This window comes from Apium graveolens, chromosome 10 (assembly GCF_009905375.1).
Source record: "Apium graveolens cultivar Ventura chromosome 10, ASM990537v1, whole genome shotgun sequence".
NCBI lineage: Eukaryota > Viridiplantae > Streptophyta > Magnoliopsida > Apiales > Apiaceae > Apium > Apium graveolens.
This window is the reverse complement of record NC_133656.1, coordinates 116,147,570-116,166,087: the sequence shown is the minus strand read 5'-3', so window position 1 is coordinate 116,166,087 and position 18,518 is coordinate 116,147,570. Positions and strand designations below refer to the sequence as shown.

Here is an 18,518-nt window from a genome sequence, read left to right as displayed (position 1 = left end):
TTGACTTGTAATAAATAATGTGATGTAGTCATCAGTGATGTCAGTTGTGTTTTCTAAAGCCTATAAATATGGTTGTGCTACATATAAGCAAAAATATATACAAAAAAAACTGGAAAAAAAGAGGAAAAGAAAGAGTTGAAGCTTTTGTGTGAGAAATAAAAGGCCGTAGCCTATGAGAAAGAAAAATTGTCTGTAGTTTCTTTATTTGTAATATTATAAATAAAACACCTGGTTGCTGCTACATATTTATATATTTATATATTGTATTTTGAGTTGAAAAGAAAAACACTTATATAAAGACTATTACGTTTCCAACAAGTGGTATTCAGATGAAGGTATTACTCGGTTATTGCGATAATTGGAAAATTGTCGTAAATGGGTTCAACGAGCCCGCTGAAGCAGCACTTCCAAATGCTGAGAATACAACGTTAAAGGAGATCCATAGAAAAGATAAAAAAAGGCGTTGTACATAATTATTCAAGGTGTTGATGAATCAACCTTTGAAAAAATTTCTGAAGCAAAAACAGTAAAATAAGCGTGGAAAATTTTGCAAAAATCATTCCAAGGAGTTCAAAAGGTTAAAAAGGTGCGGCTCCAAGTGCTACGCGGAGAGTTCGAAAATTTAAAGATGAAGAATTTTGAAAATATTGGTGAATTTGTTACGCGCTTGAAAGCCGTGACAAATGAGATGAAAAGAAATGGTGAAATTCTCGATGATATTCGGGTCATGGAAAAACTACTCCGTTCGCTGACCATAAAATTTGATTATGTTGTTACTTCTATCGAGGAGTCAAAGGACTTGTCCATAATTTCCATTGATGAGCTCGTAGGTTCACTTCAAGCTCACGAGCAGCAGATGAATCAGTATGATGATGCAAGCCATCTGCAGAAGGCGTTGCAAAGTAAAGTATCCATTGGTGACAGTTCTGGAAGTAGCAGTTCTGTACGTGGCAGAGGTGGATTCAGAGGTGGCTACCGAGGTGGACGAGGACGGGGAAGGCAGTTTTTCAACAGAGGCCAGAATTCTAAAGGTTATCAACCATCTAGTCGTGGTCAGAATTTTAGAGGCCGAGGAAGAGGTGGATTTCAACGAGGTGATAAATCTGAATTTCAATGTTATAATTGTAATAAATTTGGTCATTTCATTTATGAGTGTAGAGCACAAAAGGTGGAAGAAAGAAGTCATTTTGCAGCAGCAAAAGAAGATAAAGACGTTGGCACTGCTATGTTCCTCACTTATAAAGAAGAGAGGAGAGCAAAAAGAATATTTGGTATCTTGACTCAGGGGCTAGAAATAACATGACCGGCCACAAATATTTATTCACGGAGATAGAGGAGACCATCAGCGGGGAAGTTACATTCGGTGACTCGTCAAATATTCCGGTAAAAGGGAAAGGTACAACTACGATTGTGTCAAAGAATGATGAGAAAAAGTATATAAATGATGTTTATTATATACCTGCTTTGAAAAGTAATATCATCAGTCTTGGCCAACTTATTGAGAAAGGGTATAATATTCAGATGCAGGATAATTCTCTCATCATCAGAAATCAGGTTCGAGAATTAATTGCAGATGTGGAGATGTCAAAGAATCGCCTGTTCACACTTGATATGCAGACAAAAGTGCAGAAGTGCTTGAAATCAGTCTATAAAAATGACTCGTGATTATGGCATTTAAGATTTGGTCATCTTGGATTTTCTGGTTTGAAATTATTGTTAAAGACGAAGATGGTGGACGGCTTGCCAGAAATCAATGAACCATAAAATTTGTGTGAAGCATGTGTCAAAGGGAAGCAACATCGACAAATCTTTCTGGTTGGAAAATCGTGGAGATCCAGGATGCCATTGGAGATTGTTCACACAGATATAGCTGGTCCGTTTGTTATTCCATCACTTGGAGGTAATAGGTAATACCTAAATTTTAATGATGATTGTAGCAGGAAAAGTTGGGTGTATATCATCAAAGAAAAATCGGAGGCTCTTGATAAATTCAAGAAGTTTAAAGCATTGGCGGAAAAATAAAGTGGACATTATTTATAGACACTCATATCAGTCAGAGGAGGCGAGTATACTTCAAATTTGTTTAGAAGCTTCTGCCTAGCACATGGAATAAATCATCAACTGACAACGGCCTACACTCCTCAACAAAATGGTGTTGCAGAAAGGAAGAATCGCACTATTCTTGATATGGCAAGGAGTATGGTGAAAGCAAAATACTTGCCAAGAATTTTTTGGGCTGAAGCCGTGTTATGTGCAGTTATTTGTTGAATCGTTGTCCAATAAAAAGTGTCAGAAACAAAACTCCAAATGAAGCATTGAGCGGAATCAAACCATCTATTGGACATCTCAGAATCTTCGGGTGTATTGCATATGCCCATGATCCTGATCATACAAGAAAGAAGCTAGATAATAAAGGCGAGAAATGCATCTTTACCGGATATGATAAAAGAAGCAAGGCGTATAGACTCTATAATCCTCTAACGAAGAAATTAATCATTTCTCGAGATATTGAGTTTGATGAATCTGATTACTGGAGATGGAGCGAGGATGAAAGAAAAGTTGATGGTTTATTTTTCAATGGTGATAACGATGACGGTGATAACCAGAACATTGAAGATGATGATCAAACTCCTCTACCAAGTCCAAATCAACAAACTCCATGATCGACACCATCCACGGGAGGAAGCGGCAGTTCAGGGGGAGCACCACGAAAGATGCGGAGTCTGGATAATATCTATGAAGCTAAAATTCTGGTACAAATAAACTTTAATTATGCTTTATTTTTTTTATGGTTGAATGTGATCCAATTACTTTTGAGGAGGCTTCTAAAGAAAGTAAATGGAATAAAGCCATGAATGAAGAAATTGATGCAATAAAAAAGAATAATACTTGGGAGCTGACATATCTCCCAGAAGGATATAAAGTAATAGGTGTCAAATAGGTCTACAAGACAAACACAAATCAAGATGGAGAAGTGGAAAAGTACAAGGCAAGGTTGGTGGGTAAAGGCTACAAGCAGAGATATAGCATTGCCAATGATGAGGTATTTGCTCCAGTTGCAAGAGTTGATACCATAAGGCTCCTTACAGCAATTGTAACTTAGAACCAGTGGAAGTTTTTTCAAATGGATGTCAAATCAGCATTTCTGAATGGTTATTTCGAAGAAGAAGTCTATATTGAGTAGCCTTCCGGATATGTTCAGAAAGGTCAAGAAAATAAAGTCTACATACTGAAGAAAGCCTTATATGGTTTAAAGCAAGCTCCGCGAGCGTGGAATACAAGGGTTGATGAATACTTCCAGAAAAATGATTTCGTGAAGAGTCCATACGAGTATGCTCTCTACACTAAAACAAATTCAGTAGAGATATTATAATCGTTTGCTTATATATGGATGACATAATCTTTAGTGGAAACAACCCTTCTATATTCAATGATTTTAAGAAAGTTATGACTAATGAATTTGAGATGACAGATATTGGCCAAATATCGTACTTTTTTAGGGTCGGGGTGAAACAAAGTAAAGATGGAATTTTTATGTCACGGAAAAAATATGTGGGGTAAAATTTAAAAAAGTTCAGAATGGAAGAATGGAAGCCAGTGAGCAGCCAGCAGAAGCAAGCATAAAGCTCCGAGTTGATTTAGTGAGAGAGTCGGTAAATCTGACACTGTTCAAAAGTTTGGTGGGAAGTCTGAGGTACCTAACTTTTACTCGTCCAGATATTATGTATGCAGTTGGATTGGTTAGTAGGTACATGGAGAAACCGAAGTAAGATAACTTCATGGCAGCTAAAAGAATTTTGAGGTACATAAAAGCTACAGTTGATCATGGTTTGTTTTACACATACTCTCAAGATTCAAATTAGTAGGCTACTTAGACAGTGATTATGGTGGTGACTTGGATGATGGGAAAGCACATCGGGATATGCTTTTCATATCGGTTCAGCAATATTTTCGTGGTCATCGAAGAAGCAACAAATAGTTGTTCTATCAACATGTGAAGTAGAATACATCGCAGCAGTAGCGTGTGCATGTCAATCTATGTGGTTAGGCTACATATTGGGTGAGTTAAATCTTGCAAAGGAAGATCCGGTTACAATTTATGTGGATAATAAATCTGCTATTTCTCTAGAGAAAAATCCGGTGTCACAAAGTCGCAGCAAACACATCAACATAAAATATCATTTTCTTCGCGAACAAGTAAATGATAAAATTGTGAAATTGGTGCACTGCAAGACTGAAGAAAATTTAGCAGATACGTTTACGAAGCCATTAAATCCGGACGTGTTTGAAAAAATGAAGCAGAAACTCAGAATACAAAGTCGAGTTTGAGGGGGAGCGTTAGAAGTCAAACTCTCTCTGGAAGACATCACAACAGCTGTTTCAACTAAATATTTGAGCATCTAATATGGTAGGCAGTCAATCATCAATATCAGTAGCAGCTAGTAGTAAACCCAGGATAAATGATGGGCTGAATAAATGTTATATTATCTACATGCATGCAAGGAGAAAGTCAAAGCCGTGTGTGATAAATAAACAGTTGCAAATGTACAACAATAATCGGGAAGAAGCAATAATCCAGAGAGGTGAAAGCTGGAGGTTGCATATTTCAAAATGATAGCGGTTGAGCTGTGTACGTGAAATAATGACTTTGCCATGTAAAACAAAAAAAAGAATAACGTAGAAGGAAATACACCGTCTTTAATATTAGGGTTAATGTTTGACTTGTAATAAATAATATGATGTAGTCATTGGTGATGCCGGCTGTGTTTTCTAAAGCCTATAAATATGGTTGTGCTGCATGTAAGCAAAAATATATAAAAAAAACTAAAAAAGAGATGAAAAGAAAGAGTTGAAGCTCTTGTGTGAGAAATAAAAGGCCGTAGCTCGTGAAAAAAAAAAGTTGTCTAAAATTTCTTTCTTTGTAATATTATAAATAAAACACCCGGTTGCTGCTACATATTTATATATTTATATACTGTATTATGAAAAGAAAAATATATAAAGCCTATTACGTTTCCAACAGGACGAGGCTTACTCCCTGTATTGGACAGGACGAGAGAGCCACTTTACTTGCCTAGCCCGCCGTATGAGACGATTTAAAATGTTGTCTACCATCTAGTGCCAACTTCGGGTCCATGACTTGTGAATGTTTTTCGCTGAATAAACACTACGCGACATGACTTCTGATGTAAACCAGAGCAATAAGTTTAGCCACAAAACCCCATGTACGATAAATAATAGAGAGAAAAGAGGGAGAGCGTGCCGAAGTTAGAGAGCAGAGAAGATGGACTTGCTAAATGTCCTGCACATGAATGCAACTTATCGCGATTGTAGCTATGCCAACAGCTCCACCCTACAGGTGTCTCTCTTCATCTCCCAATAACACTCTCACGCTGTTGTTGTTAGATGCACATACTACACATATATGTTTATTCTTTCTATGATATCTAAAAGAATTTAACCATGCATTTCGTGATCTCCAGAAATATGTGATGTTTAAGTCGGAGAAAGTACTACAGGACGCCATCGAGGATTATGGTGCCAACGGATTTCCCGAATGCTTCAATCTAGCTGACTTGGGTTGTTCAACCGGAACTAATACTTTCTTGTTTGTTGCAAATACACTTGACAGTGTTCATAAAGCATGCCAGAAGAAGAATTTGAAAGCACCTGATGAATTTCAAGTGTTTCTAAATGATCTTCCAAATAATGATTTTAACGCAGTCTTCAAGATGGCGCCTCCATTCTGTTCAAAGCTTGAAAATGAGAAAGATCTTCAAAGATCTTTAAAGTGTTTCATATGTGGAGTGCCTGGTTCTTTCTATACAAGACTATTTCCAAGTAAAAGCCTTCACTTTGTTCATTCATCATATAGTGTTCACTGGCTCTCACAGGTAATCATATTAATATGAAGCATGCAATCAGTATCTAAATATTTTGATTTTATTATAGAATGACAAGAGTAGCTCAGGTCCCGGAGAAACTGGTGGAAAACAAAGGAAATATCAACATAGCAAGAGCTAGTCCTCCAAGTGTTTATGAAGCATACTTTAATCAATTTAAAAGAGACTTCACAACATTTCTGCGCATGAGATCCGAAGAAATAATCCCTGACGGTCGCATGGTGTTAACACTCCTAGGTAGGGGCGTTTCAGATCCTAACAGCGAAGAATGTTGTTATATACACGAATTACTGGCAAAGTCACTCCAAGACTTAGTGGCTGAGGTGTGAATACTTATGAGACATTAGCTTCTACTGATTCAATATATGTTACAAAAAATTAGGTCATGGGTCATACATTTTTGTTTGTTTTTGAAGGGTCTACTTGGTGAGGAAGACATCAACTCGTTTAATCTACCGTTTTACACCCCATTTACCGACGAATTGAAGACAATAATCGAATCTGAGAGCTCCTTTGGTATTGATAAAGTGGAAACCTTTGAGGTTAAGTGGGATATGCGCGACCAAGATGAAATAATTAAGTCCAAGGAGAACAGTGGTAAGTTTATAGCCAAAACAACAAGAGCTGTAATGGAATCCCTGCTTGCTTATCATTTCGGGAATACTTTCATGGACAAGATATTTGAGAGGTTTGCCAAGCATGCGACTGAGCATCTCTCCAGAGAAAAATCTATCTATTTCAATATTCTCGTCTCCTTGACAAAGAAATGATGTTATTCTATTTAGTAAGTACTATTTGTATCGGGTACTTCAACGTGCAAGTGACGACAATACACTAGACATGGAAAAACAGCACAACAGGAAAGTTGTTGCCAGGCTAAATGTATTTTGTAAAACTACATGTCTTCCTCACAGATAAACGATGTTCTATAAATGCCAGATTGTAACTATTAATATTTTGTGCTCAATTTGTTCTCTATTTATCGTATGCTTAATTATATATTTACATTCCTATATATATATATATACACATGGTAATAGTACTACCTAATAATTCATATTAGGTGACATTTTTTATTGTTCTTTGTGTATGGACCCTTGTATTCACAAAAATATTCATTAATAAAAATATGTCAACTCATAAAAGGTGCCTAAATTTTAAATTTTAGTGTACATAAGCAAACACATACTAGAAAAGACCGTTTTTATATTAATAGAATGGAGTTTAAACGAATACATTAAACATTTACTATTGTGAGGAGAGCCAAATTAATAATTTATCTGAACATGTAATTTACTTTGGTAAGGATTGTTAATATGACTTCATATTTTTTTTTCAAAAAGATGCTAGTCGCCGTGTCATGAGTTGCTTAACCGAGAAAATTGATGCTAGGTGTGAGAAATTGTGTAACCGGTTTTTAAAAAAAAAAAAAAAAAAAAATCATCTTTGGCGACAAGCGGGCTGTTGATTTGAGTATCAAATCTTACCATAAACTTTATTTTGTATTTAGATGAGAGTCTATAGTGTTATATGAATATAGCGTATTTTGCTTAAAAATGGAGTATATGATTATTTATTATGGGAAATTTATAGGAGTCAACGTTGGCGGTTGATAGCGTGTTTTTGGTTTTTGGGTGTGGTTCATAGGGTATCTATTTTTTTAGTTGTCTTGTCCTCCCTTTTTCTCATGGTTTTTTCCTTTTATCCTCTATGACTAGCCAGTTGTCCTCTAGCTTAGGAGGGGTGACTGTGATAGGCTACTTCGTCACGTGGAAGGTAGAGAGGTGGGAAAGGTATGACTTGGTACTTTGGTGAATGACACGTCTAGAGTTTAGAGGATAAGATTGAGTTGTGGAGCCAACGGCTTACGGAAATTGAGATTTCGGCAATAATCTTTTATCGTTTGGGGTTTGTGGATATTTTGACTTACGGACTCCGAAAGTGTAGTGCCTACGGTGGACGTAGGCCCCTTGTTACGTAATAGGTTTTATGGAACCAGGGAGAAATGGAGTTTGGAGAGTCATATTTCTATTTAAGATTCTTACGGCTAAGGTTGTAGGGAGACTATAAATCTGATGCCATCAGATGCCCCCCGTAAGTGTAGCTTTCTTTAGGAAGCTATCGGTTTTGAAGAGGAACTATGTTAGGTCTTACACATTGTAGAAGGGGGTTGAATACAGTGTTTAACACAATCAAATCGAATATAAGAACACAGAAAATAAATTTTATTTAATACAATAAACTCTGTTACAATATGGAACTGTCATCTCTCAGTGATGAACAACTTATCACGAGAGCTGCTAGGGTTATAATGAATAATAACTTCGATTATGATAATATATATAGTGTAAATCCTATGTCTGTGTTTATATACTACACAGTTACAAGATAAATTCTAATTGATATGGAATATAATTATGCTTCCTAAAATATATCAACTAGTTATCTTTTCTTCCAAGTATTCTACTCTTCATAGAATTCCTTCTTCATGCATATCTCTTCTTGCGTTTGTCTTGATCTTCTTTCCTTTCAATCAACCGCCTTCCTTATCTGAAAGTCTCCTTAAGTCCTGATATTATCTCCTGATAAATATCTCCTGATAACTTAAGTTCTGACAACAGTATAAGTACTGATTTCCAGTTAAGTACTGATTTGTCCTGTTAAGTAACATCTGAAAACTAAACACAAATCATATTAGTCATGACATTATCAAATATATCTAACAATCTCGCCCAACTTGTAAATTAGCATAATATACAAGTTTAACAGATATTTGATGATGTCAAAAACATTAAGTACAAATGCATGAGAATTTGACTAGATAACTACAACTTACAGTCCTTGTAGCTTTACCATCCTCAAGTTCTGATAACAGTTTCAGTCTGTATACACATCAGAATTTAAGCATTTGTAGATCTTTGACTTGCCTTCAATTATTGATCTCTTTGATATCAGGAGTTGTTCTGAGATAGTTCTTTAACAAACATCTCTCAGCATATTCAAGTTCATTAACCATCCTCCTTTTAGCATTCTTCAATTCAACTGTATCTTCACCAATCTGAAAGATAGCATCACTGAGATCATTTATTCTATTTTTCCTTATATCCTGATCTAGTCTGATTAAATATGCTTTGTCAGACTCAAGATTGAATTCCACAGCCTTATAACCCAGAAAAGTAGTTATAATCTTAGTAGAGTTAGGCTTCATCTCGACAATATCACCTTTGTGATCTCTGTACTTGGGACAGTATGTGTTGTCAGACTTTACAGAGTAAAGCTTCTTCTGTCTTTGAATTTGAGTGTTCAAATAATTTACAGCACTATCTGTTAATTTGTTCTTCACTTGAAGTAAGAATAGAACATATTCCAGTTCCTCAAAATACTTCAGTGGTATAGCATTCTGCCTAATATGGTATACCCTTCCATCTGTCATAAAATATAACAAGATGTGTTCTTTCAAAAATGTATGGTAAACCATCTGTACAGATTCAAGCTGATTCAATCTTTCAGGAGTTGCTCCAACACCTGGTTCACTTAAAGAAGTTGGATCATGGTTGTGTTCTGTATTCTTCTTTAATCAGCACTACCCAATCCAGATTTATCTCTAGCTTCTTTTCCTGTAACAAATCTTGCTTCAAAACCACTTGTTGCAGTCTTCAAAGATTGAGTCTGTTTAGCTTTGGTAAATCCTGGTAGGAGTAACTTTGAAGGTTTAACATGAGCAATGTCAGAGGTTTCCTTTTCCTTATCTTCTGATATTAAGCCAACTTGAGTTATGTCAGAGGTTGCTTGCTTCATTGTCATATCAGAACTTACTATATCTTGACTCTGAACAACATGAGCCTGACTCTGAACAACGTGAGCCATGTCAGAGGTTGTTTGAGAAATCTTCCTTTGTATCAGAGTAAGACTAGCATCTTCATCAGATATTTCTTCATCCATGAATGGCACATAAACCTTTACAGGTTCATCAACTTTTTATTTGCCCTTGGACTTTGGATCTATCTCCACTTGTGATTTGGCTTTAGTTGCCTCAGGATTTATCCTTTCTTTTATCACAATGCCCTTAGCCTTAGGAAGTTTCTTTTCAACAACAGAAACTTTAGATTTGGAGTTGACTTTTTCTAACTTAAGTCTAGCTTTTTCTTCCTTTAGAATCTCAAAGTCCATTCCTGGATTTTCTTTCAGAAATAACTATCTTGAAATTTCCTCATCAAGTTCTAGATGTTCATCAGAACTTACCTTTTTACCAGTATCAGAACTTACTCTTCTCCCAGTATCGGAACTTGTTCTTTGACTTGTAGTTCCAGCTTTGCTTGATGAAAAACCTTTACCATGACCATGACCTCCACCCATTCCAGAGTTTCCCTGGTCATCTTTTTCATCATCCTTTCCCTTCATTGTCTTAACAGTTTTGCATTTGGACTTAATTACTTTCTCCCGCTTTTTGGCATCAGCAATTCCACTGAGGATTGGATCTCATTGAGTTGATTTTGATGAGAAGCTTGATTCTTCAAAATGTCATCAATCTGAGCATGTTGCTTCTCCTGAGTTTTCTCAATGTACTCAATTCTATCAAAGGTAGGTTTGAAAAACCTTTTCTTGTCCAGCTTGACAAGCATATCTTGCTGATTTATGGATTCTTGAATCTTGTCTACCTTGGCCTGAGTTACAGATTGTTGACCTTGAAGGTGCCTTGTACTTAGTGCAGTAACTCTGAGCTGTGTCTTGAAATCATCATCGACTAACATCTCATCAGCTTTGGTCAAGTGATCAGCAAGTATGGTTGAAGAAGGAACAAAATCAACTTTGTTTCATTCCTTAGTCCACTCCCGTCCTCTAGGAGTTTCACTCCAAGGTACTGGTGCATCTTCTCTAACAAACTTCTTGATTAATTCAGCTTTGTTTGGAGCTTGTTGAGGTGCATGTCCTGATGGACCAGCTGCATCAGCATCTACATTGACAGCAGCTTCACCAGTAAGGTCAGCATTAGCAGCATCAAAACTTATAGAATCAGCATCATCAGCATCCTCTGATAAAAGAATAGTATGAGAGGCTATTGAGGCTTCAACATCATCCTCTAAGTGTTGATCTCCAACTAAGTTCTGATCAACAGCCAAACCTTGATGCCCACCTAAAATCTGATTTTCATCATCCAGATTCAGAATTGGTGTAGTAGGAATATCTTCATTAAAATCAGCATCTAAAATTGGTGTTGTTGGTGGAGTGATTTGAGTTGGTGGAGCTTCTAAGTACAAAACCTCAGGCACAATCAAGTTATGAATATCAATCTCAGCACTTGTACCTGGGTCATCAGTATGTACTTGTTCAATTATAGGTGACACAGGAGGAGTAGGCACTCTGTCTTGAGCAGTTTCTGGTTGTGCTGAAGGAAGTAATTCAATAACAATTGGTTCTGTTGGGATCAGAGATTCCTGACCCCCTTCCTTAGCTGCTTCCTCATCTTCTAATTCTGACTCAACTGTGTCCCTGTGAGCTCTTTGCTTTTTCATTTTCTTCAAAGGTGGAGACACTGTAGGAGCTTTATCATCAGGATTTAGCTTTCTAAGCCTTTTGAGAGGCCTAGAACTCCCAGTTACAGTGTCTTTCTGAGAAGAGATCTTCTCAGCTTCTACTACAACAGGTTCAGACATGGGAATTTGTTCCTCATTATCTGACTCATCTCTCAGAACAAGTTTCCTTTTCTTCTGTTGAGTCTGAGGTACTGTCTTAGTCCTCTTGGGTTTGGAAGATGAAGGCTTCACAGGATGTGCTGAAGGTTGAGATTGAGATGATTGTGATGGTTTGAAATATGTCCTGATTGAGAGTTGAGTAGGTTGAGGTTGAGAAGTTTGAGGTGTTTGTTTAGATGTGGTATGTTCTGATGGTTGTTGTTCTGGCCAGGATGTGGGTTGAACATCAGGGTAAACAGATGTGTAAGTTTGAGGACCAGCATTTACTAGTATCTGTTTCACTAACTGAGGTATTTGTACGGGTCTAACCACTTGTTTCTTAATGTCAGCATTTAACAAATCATTAAAAGTCCTTTTTGCAAGCTCAAAGGGTGAAATTAAATCAGTGGTAGGTTGGGGTTCATTAGCACAACAAAAAGTATATATAAGCTGAAAGAATCTAGCAAAGTATACTACATTATTATTCTCTGTCATCCTATCCCCTATGAAACCTAGCACAACACTTGCAAAATCAAAGTGAGTTTGATGAATAAGAGCATACCCGATTTGCTGACTCATGATTGGAATAGATTCAAAGTTGGAGCATTTATTGGCGAATGCCTTAGTGATGTAATCAAAGAAAAAGCTCCATTCTTTCCTGATATTTGCTCTTTTCAGTTGTCCAAGCTTACCCAAACTTTTCTCATAACCCAAACTGGCCATAAGCTGCTATAGAACAGAATCCTCCAATGTTGAGAATGTATAGCCTTCTGGTAAGTGGAGAGCTTTGCGAACTGCCCCGGGAGTAACTATATATTCAACATCATTTACTTCAAATACGATGCTTGGAGTACCAGTAGCACCACCATCATCAAAAACCTCAGTCCACCAAAACGTCAGTACTTGTTGGCTTGAAATGGTTTGAGGTTGGGTCAAAGCATACCCAATCTCACTATTTGCTAAGAAATCTTGCACAAAGTGTAAATCTGATGGAGCTTCAGCCTTATTCAAGATTGCAGCATAGTTATTTGGTACAAACTTGGCTCGATCAACAATTAAATCCTTGGGCGCCATCAGAAATAAGTGAGAAACTTGTTTGCCTGAAAGGTGTTTGGTAAAATGTCTGTATAGTGAATTGTCAGAAAATGTGAGAGAATAAGAAAAGAAAGAGAGTGAAATAAAATAAAAATATGAATAAAAGATTTGAAAATCTTTTATCTCTTTTACTTAGACAACCCACGTTACAGTAGTTAATGAGGAGTGGAACAGACCTTTACACATGTCAAACACGCAGCAGTTAAGGCAAAAGTTAATGGGCACGGTAAATACGCAATTATGACTTTGCACGTTCAGTTTAAAAAAACTGTTCCCACTAAACAAATGATTATTACTGCTTTATCTCACATAAACCAATATTCTGAAAAAAATGTGACTGTTGAGGTAATGACCAAAAATAAACCAAGTAAATAAATACTGCCACATCAGCATCAGAACTTGATTATTATCATAATTTAAAAGTCATCAGAATATGGCTTCTTAACTTGAAAAATGAATGTTTATTCCTGTTTATTCTTCACACAAATACTGATATGGGTACATTAGAACTTAATCATCAGAACTTCCATCAGAACTTGTCCTTAGAATTTATGCAACTAACACTTAAACAGTTCATTCAAAATAATATTTATCACCACAGTAATTTTTATCATTCATATGGAGTGCATGTGTGTGCATTAAGCTAAATATCAGACAAAGAGTAAAGTCTGATTCACTTCAGTACATCTTAGAAATAAGGCATAACTAAGAACTTTGCTCAAAATCTGTCATTATTCTGAAGTTTACTATATAATGAGTTCATGCATGAGTCCGCCTCAATTAGTTTTGTGCTCATTTTATGCATCTTTTGAAATTTCTTTTTACAGTGGCTTATCAGTATAAGTGAGTCACAACTGCTTATTAGAATTTATGCTATTATCAAAGTATTTCTCCAGTAATCAGAGAATGTGAAAAGTCACCAAGAAAACTTTATTTTGCTTTTCTAATGCATATCACTTAGTACTAGCAATGCACTTGGGTCTTCCCTTCCACATTTTTTTTACTCTAGATCTCAAAGGAGTACCTGATTTTTATTTCTTTTCTTTTCTATTGATAAGTGAGGTTTATCAGCACTTGGTATATTCATCAGATTTACTAACATCAGAACTTAACAGATAACAAGCACTATTCTAGTTTTTGACTTAGTAATAAGATACACAAAGTAAACTTCAACTAAGCTCAATATCAGAATTTGCTTGTGTTAAGAGATTTCCACATAAATAATTACTTCATACATGGGATCTTTAGTATATTAAAGATTACTAGTTCAGCATCTAGCACAATTATCCTCATTGGATTGAATAGTCACAGAAACATTCATATCACTATCAGAGTTTAAAAATTCACATTAGATAACAACCAGTATTTAAGCAAATTTAGGCACCGAATTCACAAAGACAGTAATATCTGTAAATACTGATCATAAAGTCTGATGTATCAGAACATAAACTAAGCAGATTTAGAAAAAGAACCTGAAACCATTCCAAGTTCATTTACCAATCTTGTAAAGGTTGCTTCACATAGTGGTTTTGTGAAGATATCTGCTAGTTGTTGATCTGTTGGAACAAAATACAATTCCACTGTACCTTCATCCACATGTTCCCTAATGAAGTGGTACCTAATGCTGATGTGCTTTGTCATTGAGTGTTGAACTGGATTACCTGTCATAGCAATAGCACTTTGATTATCACAGTAAATTGGGATCTTAGAATATGTTAACCCATAATCCAGTAACTGATTCTTCATCCAAAGAATTTGTGCACAACAGCTTCCTGCAGCAATGTACTCTGCTTCTGCAGTTGATGTGGAAATTGACTTCTGTTTCTTACTAAACTAAGAAACTAATCTGCCTCCAAGAAATTGGCAGCTTCCACTTGTGCTTTTCCTGTCAATTTTGCATCCTGCAAAATCTGCATCTGAGTAACCTATTAGCTTAAAGTCTGATTCTCTAGGATACCACAATCCCAGATCAGCTGTACCCTTAAGGTATTTGACTGCATTAGCTTGGTAAACTTTTTACAAAGTCTGTCATTTGTAGAACCAAAAATGATATCATCAACATATAGCTGCACCAAAAGTAAATCTTTTCCATGGTTGAGATAAAACAGTGTTTTGTCAATGGTCCCTCTGTTAAATCCACTTTCCAGAAGAAACTGAGTTAATGTCTCATACCATGCTCTTGGAGCTTGCTTAAGGCCATAAAGTGCTTTATCAAGTTTGTAGACATGATTAGGAAATTTTGAATTTACAAAACCCGGAGGTTGTTCAACATATACTTCTTCTTCCAATTCTCCATTTAGAAAAACACTTTTTACATCCATTTGAAAGATTGTAAACTTTTTGTGAGCAGCATAAGCCAAAAATATCCTTATGACTTCTAATCTAGCAACTGGTGCAAATGTTTCATCATAATCAATTCCCTCCTGTTGAGAATATCAATTTGCAACCAGCCTTGCTTTATTCCTTGTAATTATACCATCACAATCAGTTTTATTTCTGAACACCCACTGTGTACCAACTACAGATCTGTTCTTTAGTCTTGGCACTAGAGTCCAGACTTTATTTCTTTCAAATTCATTTAACTCTTCCTGCATTGTTTGCACCCAATCAGCATCTTGAAGAGCTTCTTCCACTTTCTTTGGTTCAGTCTGAGAAAGAAAAGAGTGATAGAGACATTCATTTGATGTAGTTGTTCTAGTTCTGACACCTGCATCAGAATTTACAATAATTAAGTCAGGTGTATGTGCTTTAGTCCACTTCCTTGCAGATGGAAGGTTTTCTCTAGAACTGGATGCTCCCTCATGATCTATGCTGTCTTCATCAACCTTTTCTGATGCTCCCCTTGAAATTATGCTCTCTGAGTTGGATCCTTCAAAATTGGAGTTCCCAAAATTATCAGAACTTGGCCCATCAGAACTTGATGAATCAGAACTTGAAGAGCCAGTTGTAGGTTCTGATGTTTCTTGAGATGTGATTTTATCTTCAGTATGTTCCCCCTGCACAGGTGCATCTTCCTTTGGCGTAGTCACCACAGTTTCAATAACATCAGAGTTTAATCTATCAGAGTTTGCAGTATCAGGATTTAGACTGTCAGGATTTACAGTATCAAAATTTAAAACTTCATTCTCAAATCTCAGCTGATCATGATCATTGAAATCTTCAAGTCCTGTAATCTTCTTATCATCAAAAGAAACATTGATAGATTCCATGACAACCCTTGTTCTTAAATTGTAGAATCTGAAGGCTTTGTGGAAAGTGGATATCCAACAAAAATTCCTTCATCAGCTTTTAGATCAAATTTGGATAGCTGTTCGGGATGAGTCTTAAGAACAAAACACTTGCATCCAAATACATGAAAATACTTCAGATTTGGCTTCTTTTTCTTCACCTTCTCATATGGTTTCTTTCCATGCTTGTTAATAAGTGTTGCATTTTGAGTAAAACGAGCAGTCTGCACAGCTTTAGCCCAAAAATAGGTTGGTAACTTTGCCTCATCAAGCATAGTTCATGCAGCTTCAATGAGAGTTCTATTCTTTCTTTCAACAACTCCATTTTGCTGTGAAGTTCCAGGAGCAGAGAATTCCTGCTTGATTCTTTGGTCTTTGCAGAACTCTTCCATAATCAAATTCTTAAACTCAATGTCATTATCACTTCTTATAATTTTCACAGAGTCTTTAACCACTTTATCCAGTTGTTTGACATGATCAATCAAGATAGATGCAGTTTCAATTTTTGTGTGCAAGAAATACACCCATGTGTATCTGGTAAACTCATCTACTATGATCATAGCATATTTCTTCTTTACAATAGACATAATATTCATTGGACCACATAGATCAACATGAAGTAAGTGATAAGGCTCAAGAATTGAAGATTCGGTCTTGCTCTTGAATGAAGATTTTCTTTGTTTTGCCTTTTGACAGGAATCACAAAGGCCATCAGGAGCAAATACTGATTTTGACAAACCTCTCACAAGATCTTTCTTGACTAGTTCATTTATATTATTGAAATTTAAATGAGAGAGTTTCTTGTGCCAATTCCAGCTTTCTTCAATTGATGCTCTACTTAACAGACAGATTGCAGAACCATCAGTACTTCTTGGCTTCATAAATGTTACCATGCCTGTATCCTTTCAGAATAACTTTTCCTGTAGATTTGTTTACAACTTCGCAATGTTCTTCAAAGAAATCCACATGATAATTTATGTCACAGATTTGACTAACACTCAGCAAATTGTGTTTAAGTCCTGAGACTAGAGCTACTTTTTCAATGATGACATTCCCCAGATTGATATTGCCATATCCCAAAGTTTTTTCCATGTAGCCATCTCCTTAAGAAACACTTGGGCCAGCTTTCTCCACAAAGTCTGATAGCAGGGCATTATTTACAGTCATATGTCCTGAACATCCATTGTCCAGAACTAGGATGTTTTTCCTGTTGTCCTGCAATCACAAAGACCACTAATGATTAGTTTTAAGGACCCAGACTTGCTTGGATCATTTCGCCTTATTAAGTTTGTTAACATTTGCAGCGGATTTAGCATCAGAGTTTATGTTAACATTTTTCTTATCAGCATTTACACTATCAGACTTTGCATCATAACTTACACTAGAAGGAATAATCCTAACTTTCTTTAAAAAAGGTTTTATTTGATAATCATAGTACAAGCTATGATATTCCTTACAAGTATAAATGGAATGACATAAACTACCACAATGAAAACAAGGATTTTGTGGCCTATATCTAGCAGACTGACTCTTAACTCCTGACTTTGAAGGTAAGGAGTTTATGTTCTTATTTTTCCTGCAAAAAGAAGTCAGATGGTTAGAATTTCCACAATTATAACATTTCTTTCTAGGAGCATTAGGAACAGGCTTATAATCATTACTTTTATTCATACCTTCCTTTCCATTCCTATTTTTCCTAGGGAGCTTTACCTTGTTTACATTCTTAACATCTTTCAGCTTTTACTTAAACTGCTTCTTTGTCATTAAGCCTATGTTAACTTCAGTTGACTTATCCTGTTTTGGGCTGTCAGAAGTTAATTTCTCTTTAACTTCTGATTTTTCAATATCAGACTTTACGGCTACAAACTTAATCGGGTTTACCTTTGGCTTTTGTTTAACAACTATAGGCTCACTTTCTACAGTTCCCTTATCATTCTTATCATCTCCATAACTTAAGCCTTCTTTCCAGTTTCCACTACTTAATAAATTCTGAGTTGTTCTGCCAGAGTTAGTCCAAGTCCTGATAATCTCTTTTTTTTCTAACTCAATTTTTAGAGATTCATTTATTTTAAGTACTTCATCCCTAACATAAAAGGCATCATCTATATCTTTCTGAGTTTGATGAAACATGTCCTTTTATAAGCAAGATTTTCAGAAGTTAATCTTTTACCTGTTAAAGTTTGATCTCTATAACTAATAAACATGGTTTTAAGATATCTTCTCAACTCAGTAATATCATCAGTATAAAAGGCATAAGTAGGTTGAAGTATATTTAACTCAGCATTATCAGAACTGCTATCAGCATTTGCCATCAAGGCATAGTTCACCTCACTTTCAGAATCTGAAGTGTCTGTCCAGCTTTTCTTCTTCTGACAAAAGTCTTGCCTTTGTCACTCTTCACTTTCTTGCAATCAGGAGATATGTTGTAGCACTTGACATTTGAGTAATCTCTTATGTCAGACTTTCCTCCTTTGCCTTCAGATTTTCTGAAACCCTTCTTACAATATGGAACAGATTTTATTTAATACAATAAACTCTGTTACAATATGGAACTGTCCTCTCTCAGTGATGAACAACTTATCATGAGAGCTGCTAGGGTTATAATGCATAATAACTTCGAT

The 18,518-nt window shown here is 36.0% G+C and overlaps 2 protein-coding genes across 2 annotated transcripts; both read left to right on the top strand.

Annotated features, from left to right (window-relative positions):
• The first annotated feature begins 628 nt into the window (after nt 1-628).
• On the top strand, nt 629-1,303 carry LOC141690883 (uncharacterized). The gene has a single exon (XM_074495639.1). The coding sequence runs from the start codon at nt 629-631 to the stop codon at nt 1,301-1,303; it is 675 nt and encodes a 224-aa protein (XP_074351740.1).
• Nucleotides 1,304-4,855: 3,552 nt separating this feature from the next.
• LOC141692705 (benzoate carboxyl methyltransferase-like) lies at nt 4,856-6,887 on the top strand. Its single transcript, XM_074497625.1, has 4 exons — nt 4,856-5,359; nt 5,484-5,894; nt 5,972-6,226; nt 6,320-6,887. The coding sequence occupies exons 1-4, from the start codon at nt 5,285-5,287 to the stop codon at nt 6,671-6,673; spliced, it is 1,095 nt and encodes a 364-aa protein (XP_074353726.1). The 5' UTR covers nt 4,856-5,284; the 3' UTR covers nt 6,674-6,887.
• Nucleotides 6,888-18,518: the final 11,631 nt, after the last annotated feature.